The 16,209-nt window shown below is 32.4% G+C and overlaps 1 protein-coding gene across 14 annotated transcripts in view; it reads right to left on the bottom strand.

The window, feature by feature from the left end:
• LOC111063372 (ras-GEF domain-containing family member 1B) overlaps positions 1-16,209 on the bottom strand; it is a 224,660-nt gene that overhangs the window by 29,269 nt on the left and 179,182 nt on the right. For all 14 annotated transcript variants that reach the window (XM_039419944.1, XM_039419946.1, XM_039419945.1 and 11 more), the window contains 2 exons: positions 14,968-15,072; positions 3,941-4,156 (listed from right to left, as the gene is read on the bottom strand). In XM_039419944.1, coding sequence (XP_039275878.1) covers positions 3,941-4,156; positions 14,968-15,072 — 321 coding nt within the window. The remainder of the gene's footprint in view (positions 1-3,940; positions 4,157-14,967; positions 15,073-16,209) is intronic.

Below are 16,209 nucleotides of genomic sequence, written 5' to 3'. Positions count from 1 at the left end.
TAGTAGCTGCTGAGAGAGGTCTATGTGATAGATATATACCTGAATAATACTATTAAATACTGTATTCGAATAAACAACGAGTGACCTAAATGAAGCGATTCAAATATATAAAAAAATGAAAAATGGGAATGCGAAAAATATTATAATATTTGGAACTCCATAAATTATCATTTAATTAAGAGACATATATGGGATTAATAATTTTCTGAAAAACACTAATAATTTAGCAATATTGCACTAATTGTTTTAATTTTAGATGACTCTCTCCTGGATTATTGATTTATGTGTTGGAGATTCCTCAGTGATTGCTGCATCATCTGAGAAAACTCCGTAAAAGTGATCTCTGTTCGAAATTAACAGAATGCTCAAATATAGACATTTAGAAGAAAACAACCATTTCATTTAATGTTCATTGAAATCGACCACATCAGTATTTACTCGTGAATTACCGGTAGTGTATTGTTAATGTATTAAGATTTGAGCATCTTATTGGTTTTTCTCTCAATGATTGAAATGAATGGCTTAATTGATTTTATATAATAATGAAAATATCACAGTTTATTACATTCCAGAACAATCATCTTGTTTCACAATCCATTTCTGAGTAGAGCTCATAAGTATCGTAATCTTGTCATACAATTACCATACAATAATTGAAGTTGATTTCATTCAACTTCAGTGGTGCCATTTCACCAAACTGCTTGGGAGGGGGGCAAAAACCAAGAGGTATAGGGGGGGGAGGAATACCCCCAAAGGATAGAGGGACCTGGTTTTTTTCCCATAAATGTTACATTCGAAGATGTTATATGCTTCATTTTTTCAAATTTTATACAAATGTGGTTGAAGTATCAATACAAACATTATACATTATTAGTTATTAAATTCAATCATGGAATATTTATCAGAAATATGGGTCTACAGAGAAGCCCTAAAGTAGGAATACACTGAAACAGATTTCTTAAAAATCATGGAAAAAATAAATTTTTCTTTTCCAATGACAATTTCATTGGGGATCATATTCTAATTGGAAAATAACTTCCGGTTAGAAAGCTAAAGATACAACAAGCTGTAGCCTACCCATAATATTCTCAACAACTCTTTACATACATTTTTGATAGTCTGATTGTGCCCTTTCTTTTGCTTACACTGTGACATCTTGCAACTTGTCAATTCTCACATTGAAATTTATTCAATAACTCACTTATTGCGATAACTCAATAACTCACTACTATGCCACAGAGAAAAATATATTATTTATTACTCTGTACCCGTATCCATACTTTCAAGGCAATTTTGCTACATTGATGATACTGTAGAAGGAATTATACTACTGCTGATAAAGAAAAGTATTAAATCATTATGAGATTTTAAGGATTTCTGTAGGTAGACCCGCATTTTCATTATTTATCTGGTCCTTGAGGGGGGCCTAGGCCCCCTAGGCAGCTGATTATAAGTAAGAATTAATATTGATATTTTCATAATACAGTACACCTGAAGAATTGGCAAAGTTTATGGTATGGGGTGAGGAGGTACTCAGCTCTTCCAACTAACATCGGATTAGTTTTGTGCAGTCTACTATAACAGACGTTCCCATATGGATGTTACAAACATGCACGTGACACCTACCGTCTTCGTCTATATACCGTGATTATAATAGGGCTACTTGAAAGTTTTATTAAATAGAATGATAAGTACCGTATTTAAAGCTATCTTATAGTACTTTCTTATTTTATTTCAGACACGACTAGCTTCGTGTTTCGGGTATTTATCCTATAATCAATGATTTCTTGACATTAGATAATGATTGAAGAGACTTGAGATGTCAAAAAATCCACTTTATTTTGATAATGAGAGGATAACCAAAACTAGTCGTGTCTCAGAGAAAATGGAAAGGTTCTAGTACGGTAGTTCTATGTAATGAAGCTATACTTTTATATATTTTTATAAACAATGAACAAATCATTGAAATGATTGGGGAAGAACCCTAATCAGGACCCCATTGGAGCCCAAACAGGCATAGCCCAAAACTTCCCCGAATTTTGATTGATATACTAGTCCAAAAAGTAGGTTATGTTTTTATTCACTTTTGAATTTTTGGGTTAAATTTTCAGTGCAAACATTATTTAAAAACAAGAAATTTTGAATTCATATTGCTTAAAACCAAATCAAATAACAAAATTACACTCACTAAACACGTTAAAACTATAAAATGATAAGTTACTTTAAATAATTTTGATTAAAAAAATATATACAGAGTGTTCCAAGAAAGGTGTAACAGCCGAAGACCATATATTCTGCATTAAATTTGCAACAAAAAATGTCTATAATTTGTAGCTTACGGGATCAAGCATTTAATAAGAATTTTGGAGGGTGACGAATTATATATCAAGCTCTGCAATATCGAGGCTGATGAAATAAAATACGAAAAAATATATCATGAATACTGATCCCATAATTACCCATAATATTGTTAAATATTAATTTGACATACTTGTAAAAGATTTCAGAGATCAATACAACTGTTCATGAGCGAGTTCTTCAACCAAGGGTGTCTCTAGTTATATTATTATATGTGAATCCATAGAACTTTAAAGTTCACTCCGTATGGGTACATAATTCACAATCAGAATTCAAAATCCCTAAACTAATAATACCAATTATAACGTTAAAGGTATTGCTATCACAAGTTGTATTATCTAATACATGTAGGCTACGTTGAAAACAAACAATAGACAGGCAGACAGACATTAACGAAAGCGAGTTGATGTAAAATTTGTATATTAATCAGCTGAATTCGGGGCATTAAGGACAGTATATATGATAATTCTTAAATAGCATTAGCTGTTATGAATAAATGGGTAAATTGTGGTAATTGCATGCAATTAATATTCCAGCTTACTAATGATAAATCACAACACCCTTTTTCCAATTCACTTCATCAGTTGATGTGATTTTCGGTCTCCTCATCACTGGAGTTATTAGTTACTGTAGCATAATTTTCGATGAACTCATTACTGGAGTTATCAGTTACTATGGCATATTAGTGTATTTATCTTTATGGGAATACTAATTACAGAGTTTTTGATGGCAAAACTACGAATTATAGAGAAGTTTCAGTGTACTCACTAATCTTGACAATTGCACTATTAAGTGAAGTTATTTTTGTTTTGTGTCAAGAAATTTTGAATTCATATTGCTTAAAACCAAATCAAATAACAAAATTACACTCACTAAACACGTTAAAACTATAAAATGATAAGTTACTTTAAATAATTTTGATTAAAAAAATATATACAGAGTGTCCCAAGAAAGGTGTAACAGCCGAAGACCATATATTCTGCATTAAATTTGCAACAAAAAATGTCTATTAAAATTTTCTTAAATCGACCTTAGTTTTCGAGATATTTTGATTATTCGATATTTTTTAAAAACGTCAATAACTAGAAAACTATCAGTCAAAATCTAATTCCCAGGACATGGTTGAAAAGAGGAAGAATTTCCAATAAGATTCATACAATTTGTTCCTTTATTTCACGTTTTTGAACTTTTTATGAGTGTTCAAACTGTTGGAAATTTGGATTTGAACTCGACGAATGTACTTTTATCAACTTTGAACGTTCATAAAAAGTTCAATACAGTCAAACAAAGAAACAAATTACATGAATCTCATTGGAAATTTTTTCCTCTTTCCAACCATGTCCTTAGAATTAGATTTTGACTGATAGTTTTCTAGTTATTGACGTTTTTAAAAAACATCGAATAATCAAAATATCTCGAAAACTAAGGTCGATTTAAGAATATTGTACTGGGCATTTTTTGTTGCAAATTCAATGTAGAATCCATGGTCTTCGGGTGTTACACCTTTCGTGGGACACTCTGTATATATATATATATATATTAGTAGGAAATTAGCTGAGCTGAGTGACGAGTGCCGAGTTACCTTGGAGGAGGCATGCTTGTCGTAGAGCTTCTGCTGGGAGTCGGCGAGCGCGGTCACCTGGCCGAGCAGTTCGTGCGGCTTGATGAAGAGCCGCGAGCTGAGCAGGAACGCGAACAGGTAGGCGCGGTCAGGATAGTAGTCGCCGGTCGGCACCATGTGCTGCACCAAAGCGTCCAGGCAGCCCGACACCAGAATGCCGTCTCGGTACACCAGCGCCTACGGTCAACAAACGGCAAACCAAATCAAATTCTATTGCCTTACAAAAAAAAATTATAATAAAAATATGTAACAAATGTAATGTACTTGGAATTAGCACTGAGATATTTTATGAACGATTTGTATTAGAAGTTTAAGTTAACCAACTGCTGGAATATTATTACTGTATAATAATTATTTCGAAATATCCTATACAATAAAACTTCTGCTACTGCAAATATTGACCAAACAACTGAATAGCAGAAGGAAATTTCAAGAAATTTTATGAAACTGTAAAAAAAACTTATGCTTTAGTTCTTCGGTCAATCTTTGCAGTAGCAGAAGTCCTTAGTTCTATTCTTATAGCTTTTACTAGCAGGGCACCCGTGCTTCGCTACGGGAATTAAAAGATACGATTATTTTTGTGAAACATTTATAATCTAAATTCTACCAAAATTATTGTTATAATTGTTTTTGAGATTATGTCACAATTTGGCATGAAAATTATCGAGTCAAATCATTAGAATAATCATTGATGTGTTGGAAGTGCTCTGTAGAATAGTAGTCCTATTGCAGCGAACTTTGTAGAATATTGGGCGGGGCTTAAGAGTCGACCTCGACTTCATTCATTGGCAATTATTATTTCCCGTTGACAGTTATCAAATTAGGAGTGATAATGTTATTTTTGTTTTTGCTTGATGCAATTGATAATTGAATTCCAAATTAAGTTGATTCAGAATTTGAAGACTCTGGTATCCATGGATCTCTTGCTTATTCGGGAAGTTTTTATATAGCCTGTCGCTTACTTTTCGTTTCACTTATCCGAAAGTGTAAAAGCAGCCAATCCACTGATTCTTTCTTCCATGGAAGTCCATTCATACATAAGAGTTCATCCATAATAGTTAGTATAACATAAATATAAAGAAAATAAAAATCTCAGTACCCTTTTTTAAAATATTCTATCACAACATGTTTCGGTCATTTATGCCATTTTCAAGTGATATGAATTAAATAAATAAATACTACTGGAAGATTCTTATTTTGATCATATGTTAGTGTATTCATATGTTTTTATGAACTAGGACTGTAAATTTTGGGTTTAAATTCGCATGATTCTATCAAAAATGGGGTTATTGGTGTCTAATTGGATTAAGTTTATTATTTTATCTCTGTTTAATTTTGCTGCTTTATAAATATGAAATTCTTCTTTGACATTCAGTTTTTGACTTTTATTACCATAATTAAGTATTTTCATATTGGAATTTATATATGTAAAATTATGGCCTGAATCTATCAAGTGTTCAGCAAATGCCGACTTTTGTGTATAATTTTTAGATTTTAGTGCTTGGATATGTTCTCGAAACCTGATATGGGAATTTCTACCCGTTTATCCGATATAGAATTTGTCGCAATCACTACATTTAAGTTCATAGATTCCAGATTTTTTAAACTTATCTTGCTATACATTTAAATTTGATTTCTTTTTTATCAGTTCGAATGCATTATTTGTTGTCCTATAACCTAGAATGAATTTATTTTTTGTAAAGGTTTTTCTTATAGCTTTATTAAATTTTGTGTTATATGAAACAAAAATATATTCTTTATTTCCTTGATTATTTTGAGTTCTATTCTGTATTAATTTTCCTTTTTGTTTGTGAATCATTCTATCAATAGTTTTGGTATGATATCCATTTGTTATTGCCATATATTTTGTTATTTTCTTCTCTTTTCTGTAATTATCTTTTGACATGGGAATATTTATTAGCCTGTATATCATTGCATTGAAAGTTGAAATTTTTTGTTGCCAAGGATGATTTGAATCTCTAGGAATTATACAATCTGTATATGTGGGTTTTCTATAAATGCTAAAATCATGTTTGTTATCTTTCAATAATCAGGAGATTCAAATCATCCTTGGCAACAAAAAATTTTAACTTTCAATGCAATGATATACAGGCTAATAAATATTCCCATGTCAAAAGATAATTACAGAAAAGAGAAGAAAATAATAAAATATATGGCAATAACAAATGGATATAATACCAAAACTATTGATAGAATGATTTACAAACAAAAAGGAGAATTAATACAGAATAGAACTCAAAATAATCAAGGAAATGTAAGAAATAAAGAACATATTTGTGTTCCATATAACACAAAATTTAATAAAGCTATAAGAAAAACCTGTACAAAAAATAAATTCATTCTAGGTTATAGGACAACAAATAATGCATTCGAACTGATAAGAAAGAAATCAAATTTAAATGTACAGCAAGATAAGTTTAAAAAATCTGGAATCTATGAACTTAAATGTAGTGATTGCCACAAATTCTATATCCGACAAACGGGTAGAAATTCCCATATCAGGTTTCGAGAACATATCCAAGCACTAAAATCTAAAAATTATACACAAAAGTCGGCATTTGCTGAACACTTGATAGATTCAGGCCATAATTTTACAGATATAAATTCCAATATGAAAATACTTAATTATGGTAATAAAAGTCAAAAACTGAATGTCAAAGAAGAATTTCATATTAATAAAGCAGCAAAATTGAACAGAGATAAAATAATAAACTTAATCCAATTAGACACCAATAACCCCATTTTTGATAGAATCATGCGAATTTAAAACCAAAATTTACAGTCATAGAAGTAATAAGTTCATAATACTAGTTTTAATAACTAGTTCATAAAAACATATGAATACACTAACATATGATCAAAATAAGAATCTTCCAGTAGTATTTAATTATTTAATTCATATCACTTGAAAATGGCATAAGTGACCGAAACATGTTGTGATAAAATATTTAAAAAAAGGGTACTGAGATTTTTATTTTCTTTATATTTATATTACAAGTAGCCCTATACAGGAAAGGGATAAATTAGTATAACATATTGTGGCTGATTTCTCATGTCCCAAACTTTACTATAATAAATATTGAAGTGGGATCATTTTAATGTAAATTTGCATAAATCTGAATAGAGTGTATTCAATAACTTTGATTATTGACTACCATTATATGATTCCCTTCTTTGATCTTAGCTTAAAACAAAAAGCTTAGGGATGAAAATTTGGATCTAAACTAACATGTAACTCAATTTAATTTCTATCGAAATTGACAACTTTAGTATTTACTTCTTCTTCTTCTTCTACATGCCGGCTCCGTGATGGAGATTGGCGATCATCAATCCAATTTGGATTCTATTGGCTGCAGCTCGGAACAGAGATGTTAAGTCAATGTTGAACCACTCTCTCAGGTTCTTTAACCAGGATGTTTTCCTTCTTCCAGGCCGGTGTCTTCCTTCAATCTTGCCTTCCATTATCAACTGCAGGAATCTGTACTTCTCATTGCGCATCACATGTCCAGTATTTACTTTTGATCTATCAATATCAATAGGTTTGTCTTGTGCCATGAAATGACATCATGAAAGGAAATAGGAGCAGCTGATGGAATATTATGTTTTTTCGATTTAGTTATAAGCTGATTTTGAAACATGAAAATATCAGGCCCAGTAGCACAAAAGCCTGTTCAATCAGGATTTAATTTCATGAGAATTAATCAGAGCAGGATTTTTTATTAGAAGGCTTCTTTGATTGGTTCTCGTGGTATTTAGTCCAGATTATGAAATAACAGACAGTGCAACTGGCTCTCTCAAGGCCATGGCTGCGTACAAACATAGAGCAACAGAGGAACCAATACAACAGATGCTGAAGAAATTAGTCGCATTTCTATCACCTCTCAATGACCATCTCATTCAACTACCATATGTTTGGAGAGATCGATTTTAAATTTCTTCTGCTATCATCCGGTCACTTTCTGAATCTCTTCTTCCAGATGTTCCATGAATACTGCAATGTTTTAAAATAAGGTCACCAAAATTGGTAACTCAACTACAGCTATTATAATCTTTCTCATTTGCTCACACTCTCTTACGTTTTCAACAGACTATGGAAAACTTTTTTCTGATCAGCTGCTACTTGAGGGACCAATAATCCTTCCTCAAGGAATTTCAGCGAGTTTTCCCAGAGTTGAGACCTGTTCCAAAATAATGTTTTTTGTCGCAAACCCACTATATTCTTGATTCAATCAAAATCGTTAGAGCCGTTTTCGAGATCCGTCCGATATACATACATATCCACAAACACACATATTCGAACAGAAATTGCTTTCTTAGTATAATTGACTTTAATGATTATGATTCCATTCAATGAGAGCTTATTTCACATAATAACTGCTGGCATCAAAAGTAAAAATGTCAAACATGATTGAAATTTAAACAGTAGAGATCATCAACATTATTATCTTCATCTAGTAAATTCTTATGGCTTTTGTTTTCATCTGATCTAAAGGAACTAAATTATAGTAAGATTCACATCAATGTGAATGAGCTGTCAAAAGAATTTTGATGAGCTGTCATACATTATCAGTAATTGTTCATTAGAGTTTCATATTATTATCCTCAGTGAGACTTGGATAGTTGAAGAGGATGATTTTAATTTTAATTTGAATGGTTATTCAGTGGTTAACAAGCCATGTAAAACAAATAAATGTGATGGAATTTGTGTCTTTTTCAAATGTAGTTTCATAGTAGATGAGTTGGATTACGAAATAAAAGAATCTAACTCAATTCTTTTGGATGTACAAGTGCCAGGTGCGAAGGATAAGATAACACTTATCGCTGTTTATAGGTCTCCTTCAACCAATGTAGATAATTTTCTCAATTGTTTGAATGATTGTTTGTATTCTATCAAAAATAAGCCCAATATAATTTTTGCCGGTGACTTGAATATACATCTGAATAAGTCTACGCTTGCGACTAATGAATATTTCGGAATTTTATCCTTGAATGATTTTAAATCATACATAAACAAGCCTACTAGAGTTCAAAACGGCACTGAATCGATTATCGATCACATATTTTTAAAGAATTCCTCTTTCAATCCTGACAATGTATTAAGTTCACTAATAAAAACAAACATCACTGATCACTTTTGTGTCAGCATCCACATTGATCTTTCAACTGACAAAATTGTAAGTAAAAATAATTCTTTCAATAAAATAGATTTCAATAAATTAATATTATCCATTGAAACTGAAAACTGGGATAACTTATTAGATGACAATTTACATGTGAATGAAGCAATGCAAATTTTAACTGACAAAATATCAAATCACATTAAACTTGCAACAGTTACAGTAAAGATTCCGCATAAATTACAACCCCTTAAACCTTGGATTACGCGTGGACTTGTACATTCCATTAAAAAACGGGACAAATTGTTTGAAACACTTTCAAAGCAGCCTTTCAATGACCGTTTAAGAAATGAGTATAAAAATTACAGAAATCTTCTTAATAAATTAATAAAACAGAATAAATGTGAGTATTATAAGAATAAAATTAATCAGAATATAAACAACTCTAAGAAAATCTGGGAAACTTTAAACGAATTGTTAGGTAGAAGACATACTAAAAAAATTCCCAAAATAGAAGCTGATACACTAAATCAACATTTTGCTCGCTTAGGAAAACTTTATGCTGAGAAATTGAAGTCAAATAATCCCATTGCAACAACATGTAATCATTTCAAGGACTCATGTGTGGAGCATTACAACTCTTTCTTCTTGACACCTACCAATGAAAATGAAATTACTGCTACAATAAACTCTCTAAACAACAACTCAGCTCCAGGAATTGACAATATTAGCAATAGGATTTTAAAAACTATTTCACCACATATTATAAAACCATTGAAGGTGATAATAAATCAATGTTTTGCAGAGGGTTTTTTCCCTGATAGTTTAAAATTGGCCAATATCATACCCCTACATAAATCAGGTGATGCTTCTAATCCATCAAATTATCGTCCAATCAGCTTGTTGAGTACTTTTTCCAAAATTATTGAAAAGTTAATAAAATACCGTTTAGTTAGCTATCTCCTAAAGCATAATATAATTCACAAAAATCAATTTGGGTTCTAACACAGAAAATTACAGAAAATTTCAATAACAAAAATAAAACAATAGCCATATTTTTAGACCTTGCTGAAGCTTTTGACACTATTCCTCACTCAAAACTTCTGATAAAAATGGAAAAGTTGGGTATTCGAGGAATAGCCCTTGAATTATTTAAGAGCTATTTAAAAAATAGATTCCAAATGCTCAAAATTGATAATAAAACCAGCCTTGAACAACTCACTGATTACGGTCTTCCACAAGGAACAGTCTTGTCGCCGATTCTCTTCCTAATCTACATTAATGATCTTCTCAAGTTAGAATTAAAAAATGGTGTCTCAATCGCTTTTGCTGATGACACTCCATTGTTATTTAGTGAAACGAATTGGGAGGATACTAAAAAAGCAGCAGAATCCGGACTTAAAATAGTAAAATCCTGGTTTGATGAGCATATATTAACATTGAACATAGAAAAAAGTAATTTCATGTCTTTCTCTCCAAATTCTATAGGCCAGCCGCAAGGTTTGGATTCCATTAAAATCCATAATGTAAATTGCAAAGAATCTGATTGGATAAATTGTACATGCTCAAAGCTTAATAGAGAACACCGTGTTAAATATTTGGGTGTAATGATTGATCAACATTTGCGTTGGGATGTTCACATCAATAGTACATGTAACAAACTCAGACATTGGATAAGTAAATTCCGTAATATCAGCCAAGTTAGTAATAAAAAAATCTCAAGACTCATATATTTTGCCTACATTCAATCATTTCTGCAATATGGAATAAAAATTTGGGGTGGAACATACTCAAACCACTTGGAGAAACTTTTTGTAATTCAAAAACACATTATAAGAGCTATATTGGGAAAACCCAGACTCTATCCAAGTGAGTACCTGTTTAGTGAGCTAGATGTTTTAACTGTCAGGCAGCTTTACATGAAAAATTTAATCATCTACATAAATAAAGATATGAATCTTTTCAACCTGCGTGTTTCACCATATAACCTCCGTTCCTCATCTATTACCTTTCAAATTACAGATACTATTTTATCAATTTGTAGAAAACAATTTTTATATCAGGTATCAAAGCTCATCAATGTTATTCCTAACCATTTTATCACTAGTAAATTGAATAGAAAACTGCTAATTGAAATTCATACATGGATAATCTCGAACAATGTAATTTTGACAATGTAATTTCCTCATAGCTTAGTATAAAGACTTCTCATGTTTTTTATGTAATCTTCAACTATTCTTTACTTTCCCCTATGCCTTCACTCTGCTCTTTCTCTTCCCTTCCTCACTCACTTTTTCTTTTCCCTATTTCTTAATAATATCCCATTATTATTTTCATGTACTGTTAAGCATTGAACACTCGGCCTCTGCGCTCAGGTTCCTCGAACCTTGCAGGGACTTCCCGTTTTTAATATAGTTATGTATAATCCTATTAATGGTATTTTTCTTTTTCATTTTATATTGTATTTTACTTTTTTCATTTATAACCATTTTTGTCATTGTAATTATGTTTTTGGGACAAAATAAAGATTTGATTTGATTTGAATGTGTCAGAATTGTTTGGATGGGAGGCATTGATGCTATTAATGAGGAATACTGACAGTCATCGAACTGTTATGCATATTCTCCAATATTTTTAACGAAAGCTACCTTCTATTTTCTTTGGTAAAACAATCAATGTTTGAGAATAATTGATTCATGAGAAGAGCGCCTTACTTCTATGGAAGATATTTTTACATTAGGAAAAGCAACAACAGCTATTTGGCCGTTTTAATAAATAACCCCCTTTCTTTGCCAAAGTTGAATTTTGGCCGAATTTCCTCATTCTTTGCAAACAGATTCCACAACGGACACTTCTGAAGTTTTAAAAATACCCTACATATAAATCATACTTTTTCTTTTTCTTTATCCGGCGCTACAGCCCTAGGTGAGCTCTGGCCTCCTTCACAACACGCCTCCATTCTTCCCTGTTCATGGCTCTTTCCTTCCATCCTCTCACCCCCATCTTTCTCAGGTCATCCATCACTTGGTCCACCCACCTGTTCCTATATAAATCATACTGAATTATTAAAATTTCATCGAAATTGTTTTAGCAGTTTACGCGATCTGTCAGATATACAAACAAAATTTGTCTTGATAGAATAGGATCAATTGATAGAAGCAACTCCTGTCATAAAAGTTTGTTTTATGAAAAATATAAATTATCTATACTCCCAAGAATAGCTCTGATTGAAACAGCAGTGCCCAATCAATTTGTTCTCGATAAATGCATTTTAATTAGTTCTTCAAGTTGGTGCCAACCTAATGAAGTCATCTCAACTTAATGCCAACCTGACAAAATTATTAATTTCGTTGCCAGTAAACAACTGTTTCGAATAGGTACTCTCTCTAGATTATAGTTCTATAGTAACATATGATATGGACATTTCAATTACAATTAAGAGATAGGAGAAGAAGAATATACATGCTAAAAGACGAACTTTAAACCCTTAAAAACCACCCTTAGAGTTGAAATATCGCCAAAAATTTCTTAGTGAGCACCTAGGACGTATAAGAAAGATATATTCCAAGTTTTGTTGCAATCCATCCAGTAGTTTTCCAGCAATCGTGATCAGTGAGTGAGTGAGTGATTCAGTGAGATAAGAATTTTATAAGTATAGATTGAATATTTTAAATATTTAATTATACAGTAATGAGATATTTGATATTTATTTCATAAATTCTACATTGCAAGGTCTCATGAGACCTATGGCAAACACTCAATCAAGAAAATAACACTTCAATGTTAATAAATGAAATACAATTACATTTTCGTTTAGTAAGGAATATCTTTTGTGCAAATGAAGTGTAATGGAGTGATTGATTTATTTGAATGGAAATAAGTGAGAGGGAACTGAAAAATATGAAAGGTTTGAGTGAAAGGCTAGGTGAGACGGTAAGGATGTGGGATATAAAGAATTGATGATACGGATGAAGGTACCCTAATTTACGGTGGGGTTCTACCACTATAGCACCTTGGGTTGTCAGATCCTAGCAACTAGAAAGGATTAGATCGCTGGGAGAAAGGAAATGTTTTAATATTTGATACTTATTTGACGTCACCAGCATAGCCTCAGTTTGAGTGCTGGTAACGATTAACAAAGACAGAAAACGATAATATAACTTCCACTAAAACAATTTTACTATATCATGGTAGACTATAACTTAATATTATTATAACTATCAAATTTAATGAGGTCAGAGTGGAAAAAATCTCTATAATGTATATGAGTCTGATAGCGAAATTACAAAATCAAAAAATTGTGTTGTAGAATAGGTAAAAAACATTTTCTGGTTTAATCCGATTATTTTTTAATAATTGAGTTAGTGATGTTATCTCAGATTGAATCTTCGGGCAAAAGGTTGATCAATTTCAATAATATAATATAATTTGCTGTGTGAGTTGAAATTAGAATTCGAACAGTTTTATGCTATGTGGTACTTTACTGAAAGTTGTGTAATTCTGAATAATTGAATAAATAAATAAATCAATGATAATGATAGTTTGATAGAAGGTTGTACTACATACAGTTTGCTCATATTTTTATAATAATTATTATTCTACGATCAATATGAACGCTCTTATCACAGCGGCTGGAGAAGAAGAAACATAAGAACGTTTCAGTGCTACTCAGTTTCATGATGAAATAACACACCTTTTATCAAACGGCACTTTGAACACGGCTTGATAATAATGATCCTGAACGACTCTTCAGTTGTGGTGTGGCCCATCTTCATCAGAGATCAAAGGCTGCAGATTAATGGCGACCACTGAACTAGAGTACACAAACAACTCCTATCCTCACTTATCACAAGGCAGAGAAAGCAATCTAGTTGATAGAAGCCGAGAACTGTGAACTGTAATGTGATTGGACGCTAATAAGCACCGTTTCTGACCCACCTGGCACCAACTTATTTCTGTTTCGTCAAAAACGACTTCTGGTTTTGACGCCGCGAGAACTGTCACAGAGGAGAACGCATGCCAACTGTTTTATAGTGAGATTCACTTTGAACTATCAGCACTAGTTCAATGGGAAGCATTGATGTTATTTGTAATGGATGCTGACAGTTTGCAGTGAGACCCTGTATAGCAGCTAATTTGAGATTTAGAGTCGCACATTGAGATGGATTGTGCCTCTCATCTCATTCAATATTTTACGCTCAGTACACTGTTGCTTCAAAATCTTTTTCTAAGCTTAGAATCATAAACACTTATCATTTCAGACCGGGTGTAACAGAGAAATATCAAGTTTATTCTAAAAGACTTTCATTGATCAGAAGGCAGCTAATTTACACAAGCAGTAAACTGATCAATGAAATACCTTTTGATTTGGATTTCAAAATTAGTAAAAAGAGCGTGAAAGAGTAGATTAAGAGAGAATATTTTTTACATTAAATATAGCGATTTAATATAATTTCATTTCCTTTATTTTTATTTCAAAGTGTTTTCTCTGCACAATATTTGTTGATTTTTCTACTGATCTAAAGATTCTACTGTAATTATTACTTTAAATTTGAACCTAAAGTTTCTGCATTATTTCAAAATCTTATGTTTTACTGTTTTGCAACTCTCACCAGCGGGCAAAGAGTTTCTTTTTGCTGGTGATGCCTAGATTTTATATTTTATTTTATTTAAGTATATGTATGAATAATTATGTTTATTTATCAATATTTTTAATGATATGTCACATTATAAAGAGTTTGTAAAATTTATTGAATATTCTAAATTGTCAATAAAAATCAATTGAATTGAATGCACTTATCGTGAACGTAATTTTTCTGAGTAAATAAAATTTGAAATGTGAGTTGTTACATTATCTAGGTCCTGTGACGGCTCTGGTAAGTCTGGCTGAAGACACTCCGGCGCGCTGCTGCTCGGGCCACCCGGCCCGCCTTGGAACTGCGTTTGAGGCAAGCTCTGGAATAAATAAACAAATTTCAATGTCCTAAACCAACGTTGGCAATTAACAATTATAATTGACACATTGACACAAGAGGTCATCCTTTACGACAAATAATAGTTAAACTAAATCTATCATTTTAGACAAGCACTTTTACTTTTATATCTTTGATACTGATGCCATAAGCCAGAAGGTTTGACAAACCCCAAAAATAACGGAATATTTTTTTTTTCTAACTTTAAAAACTAAAGCTGTTCAGACAGTTTTGGTTGTCAGAGTAGAGACGCTGAACAGAGGTAGAAGTGGGGCTAGCATTCTAGTCTCCCCACCAGCCAGCTAGTGGAAAAAAAGACTTTCTGAACAGCATTAGTTCCAGAAGTTAAAAAATGTATTATTTCATTCAAAATTGAACTGTTATTTTTGGTGGTTATCAAACCTCCTGCTTTATAACACTGGTAACATCCAATGGAACAACCAATCTGTATAGCCATCTATAATGTTATTTTATTATTATTATTATTTTTTTTTAAGAGACGGATTTAAGGATCTAAAGGTTCAAAGAACCCCACACGTCAACCGAAGCTTATTGTTTTCCCGAGTAGTATGTTAGTTACGCAAACCAATACCTGTTTCCTTTACAAGAACCAGGAGTTTTTTCCTATGCGAACATCCCATTCATCACCTGGTTGCTTGTCGCAATCCAGTGATATGCTTGGCAGTCTCTTCAAACTGATTGGTCATCGTGATCTACGTGAGTTCCATTCCTGGTCTTCTTTGAAGGTCCTTCCGCTGAGGGAGTGGACGCCAAACTGCCTGTAGGGCGCCCGGCGCCCGGCCACCATCGACTCAGCCTCTTGACCCACATTTGTGCCTGGAGTTTCACCCATCTCTGGTCTCTTGGGTTTTTCTTTCTGCCCCTCAGAAACTTTGCAGGGTCAAAAGTCTCGCCTCTCCCAAGAAGTTTTGCCTGAATGGCCGCCCTTCTTTGAGCAGTGGTGAGTTTTGGTCTCTCCACCCACAAACTCGTGACCTACGTGAGTTCCACTCTTGGCCTTTTTGTAGCTCCTTCTGCTGAAGGAGGGATAATGTTACTCCAATAACGTACCAGTATTCAAGATACTACAATATTGATCATTTGTCACAATATCTGTGTG

This window comes from Nilaparvata lugens, chromosome 2, assembly GCF_014356525.2.
Source record: "Nilaparvata lugens isolate BPH chromosome 2, ASM1435652v1, whole genome shotgun sequence".
NCBI classification, from domain to species: domain Eukaryota; kingdom Metazoa; phylum Arthropoda; class Insecta; order Hemiptera; family Delphacidae; genus Nilaparvata; species Nilaparvata lugens.
Note: the sequence above shows the minus strand (reverse complement) of the source record. Positions and strands in the feature narration are given on the sequence as shown.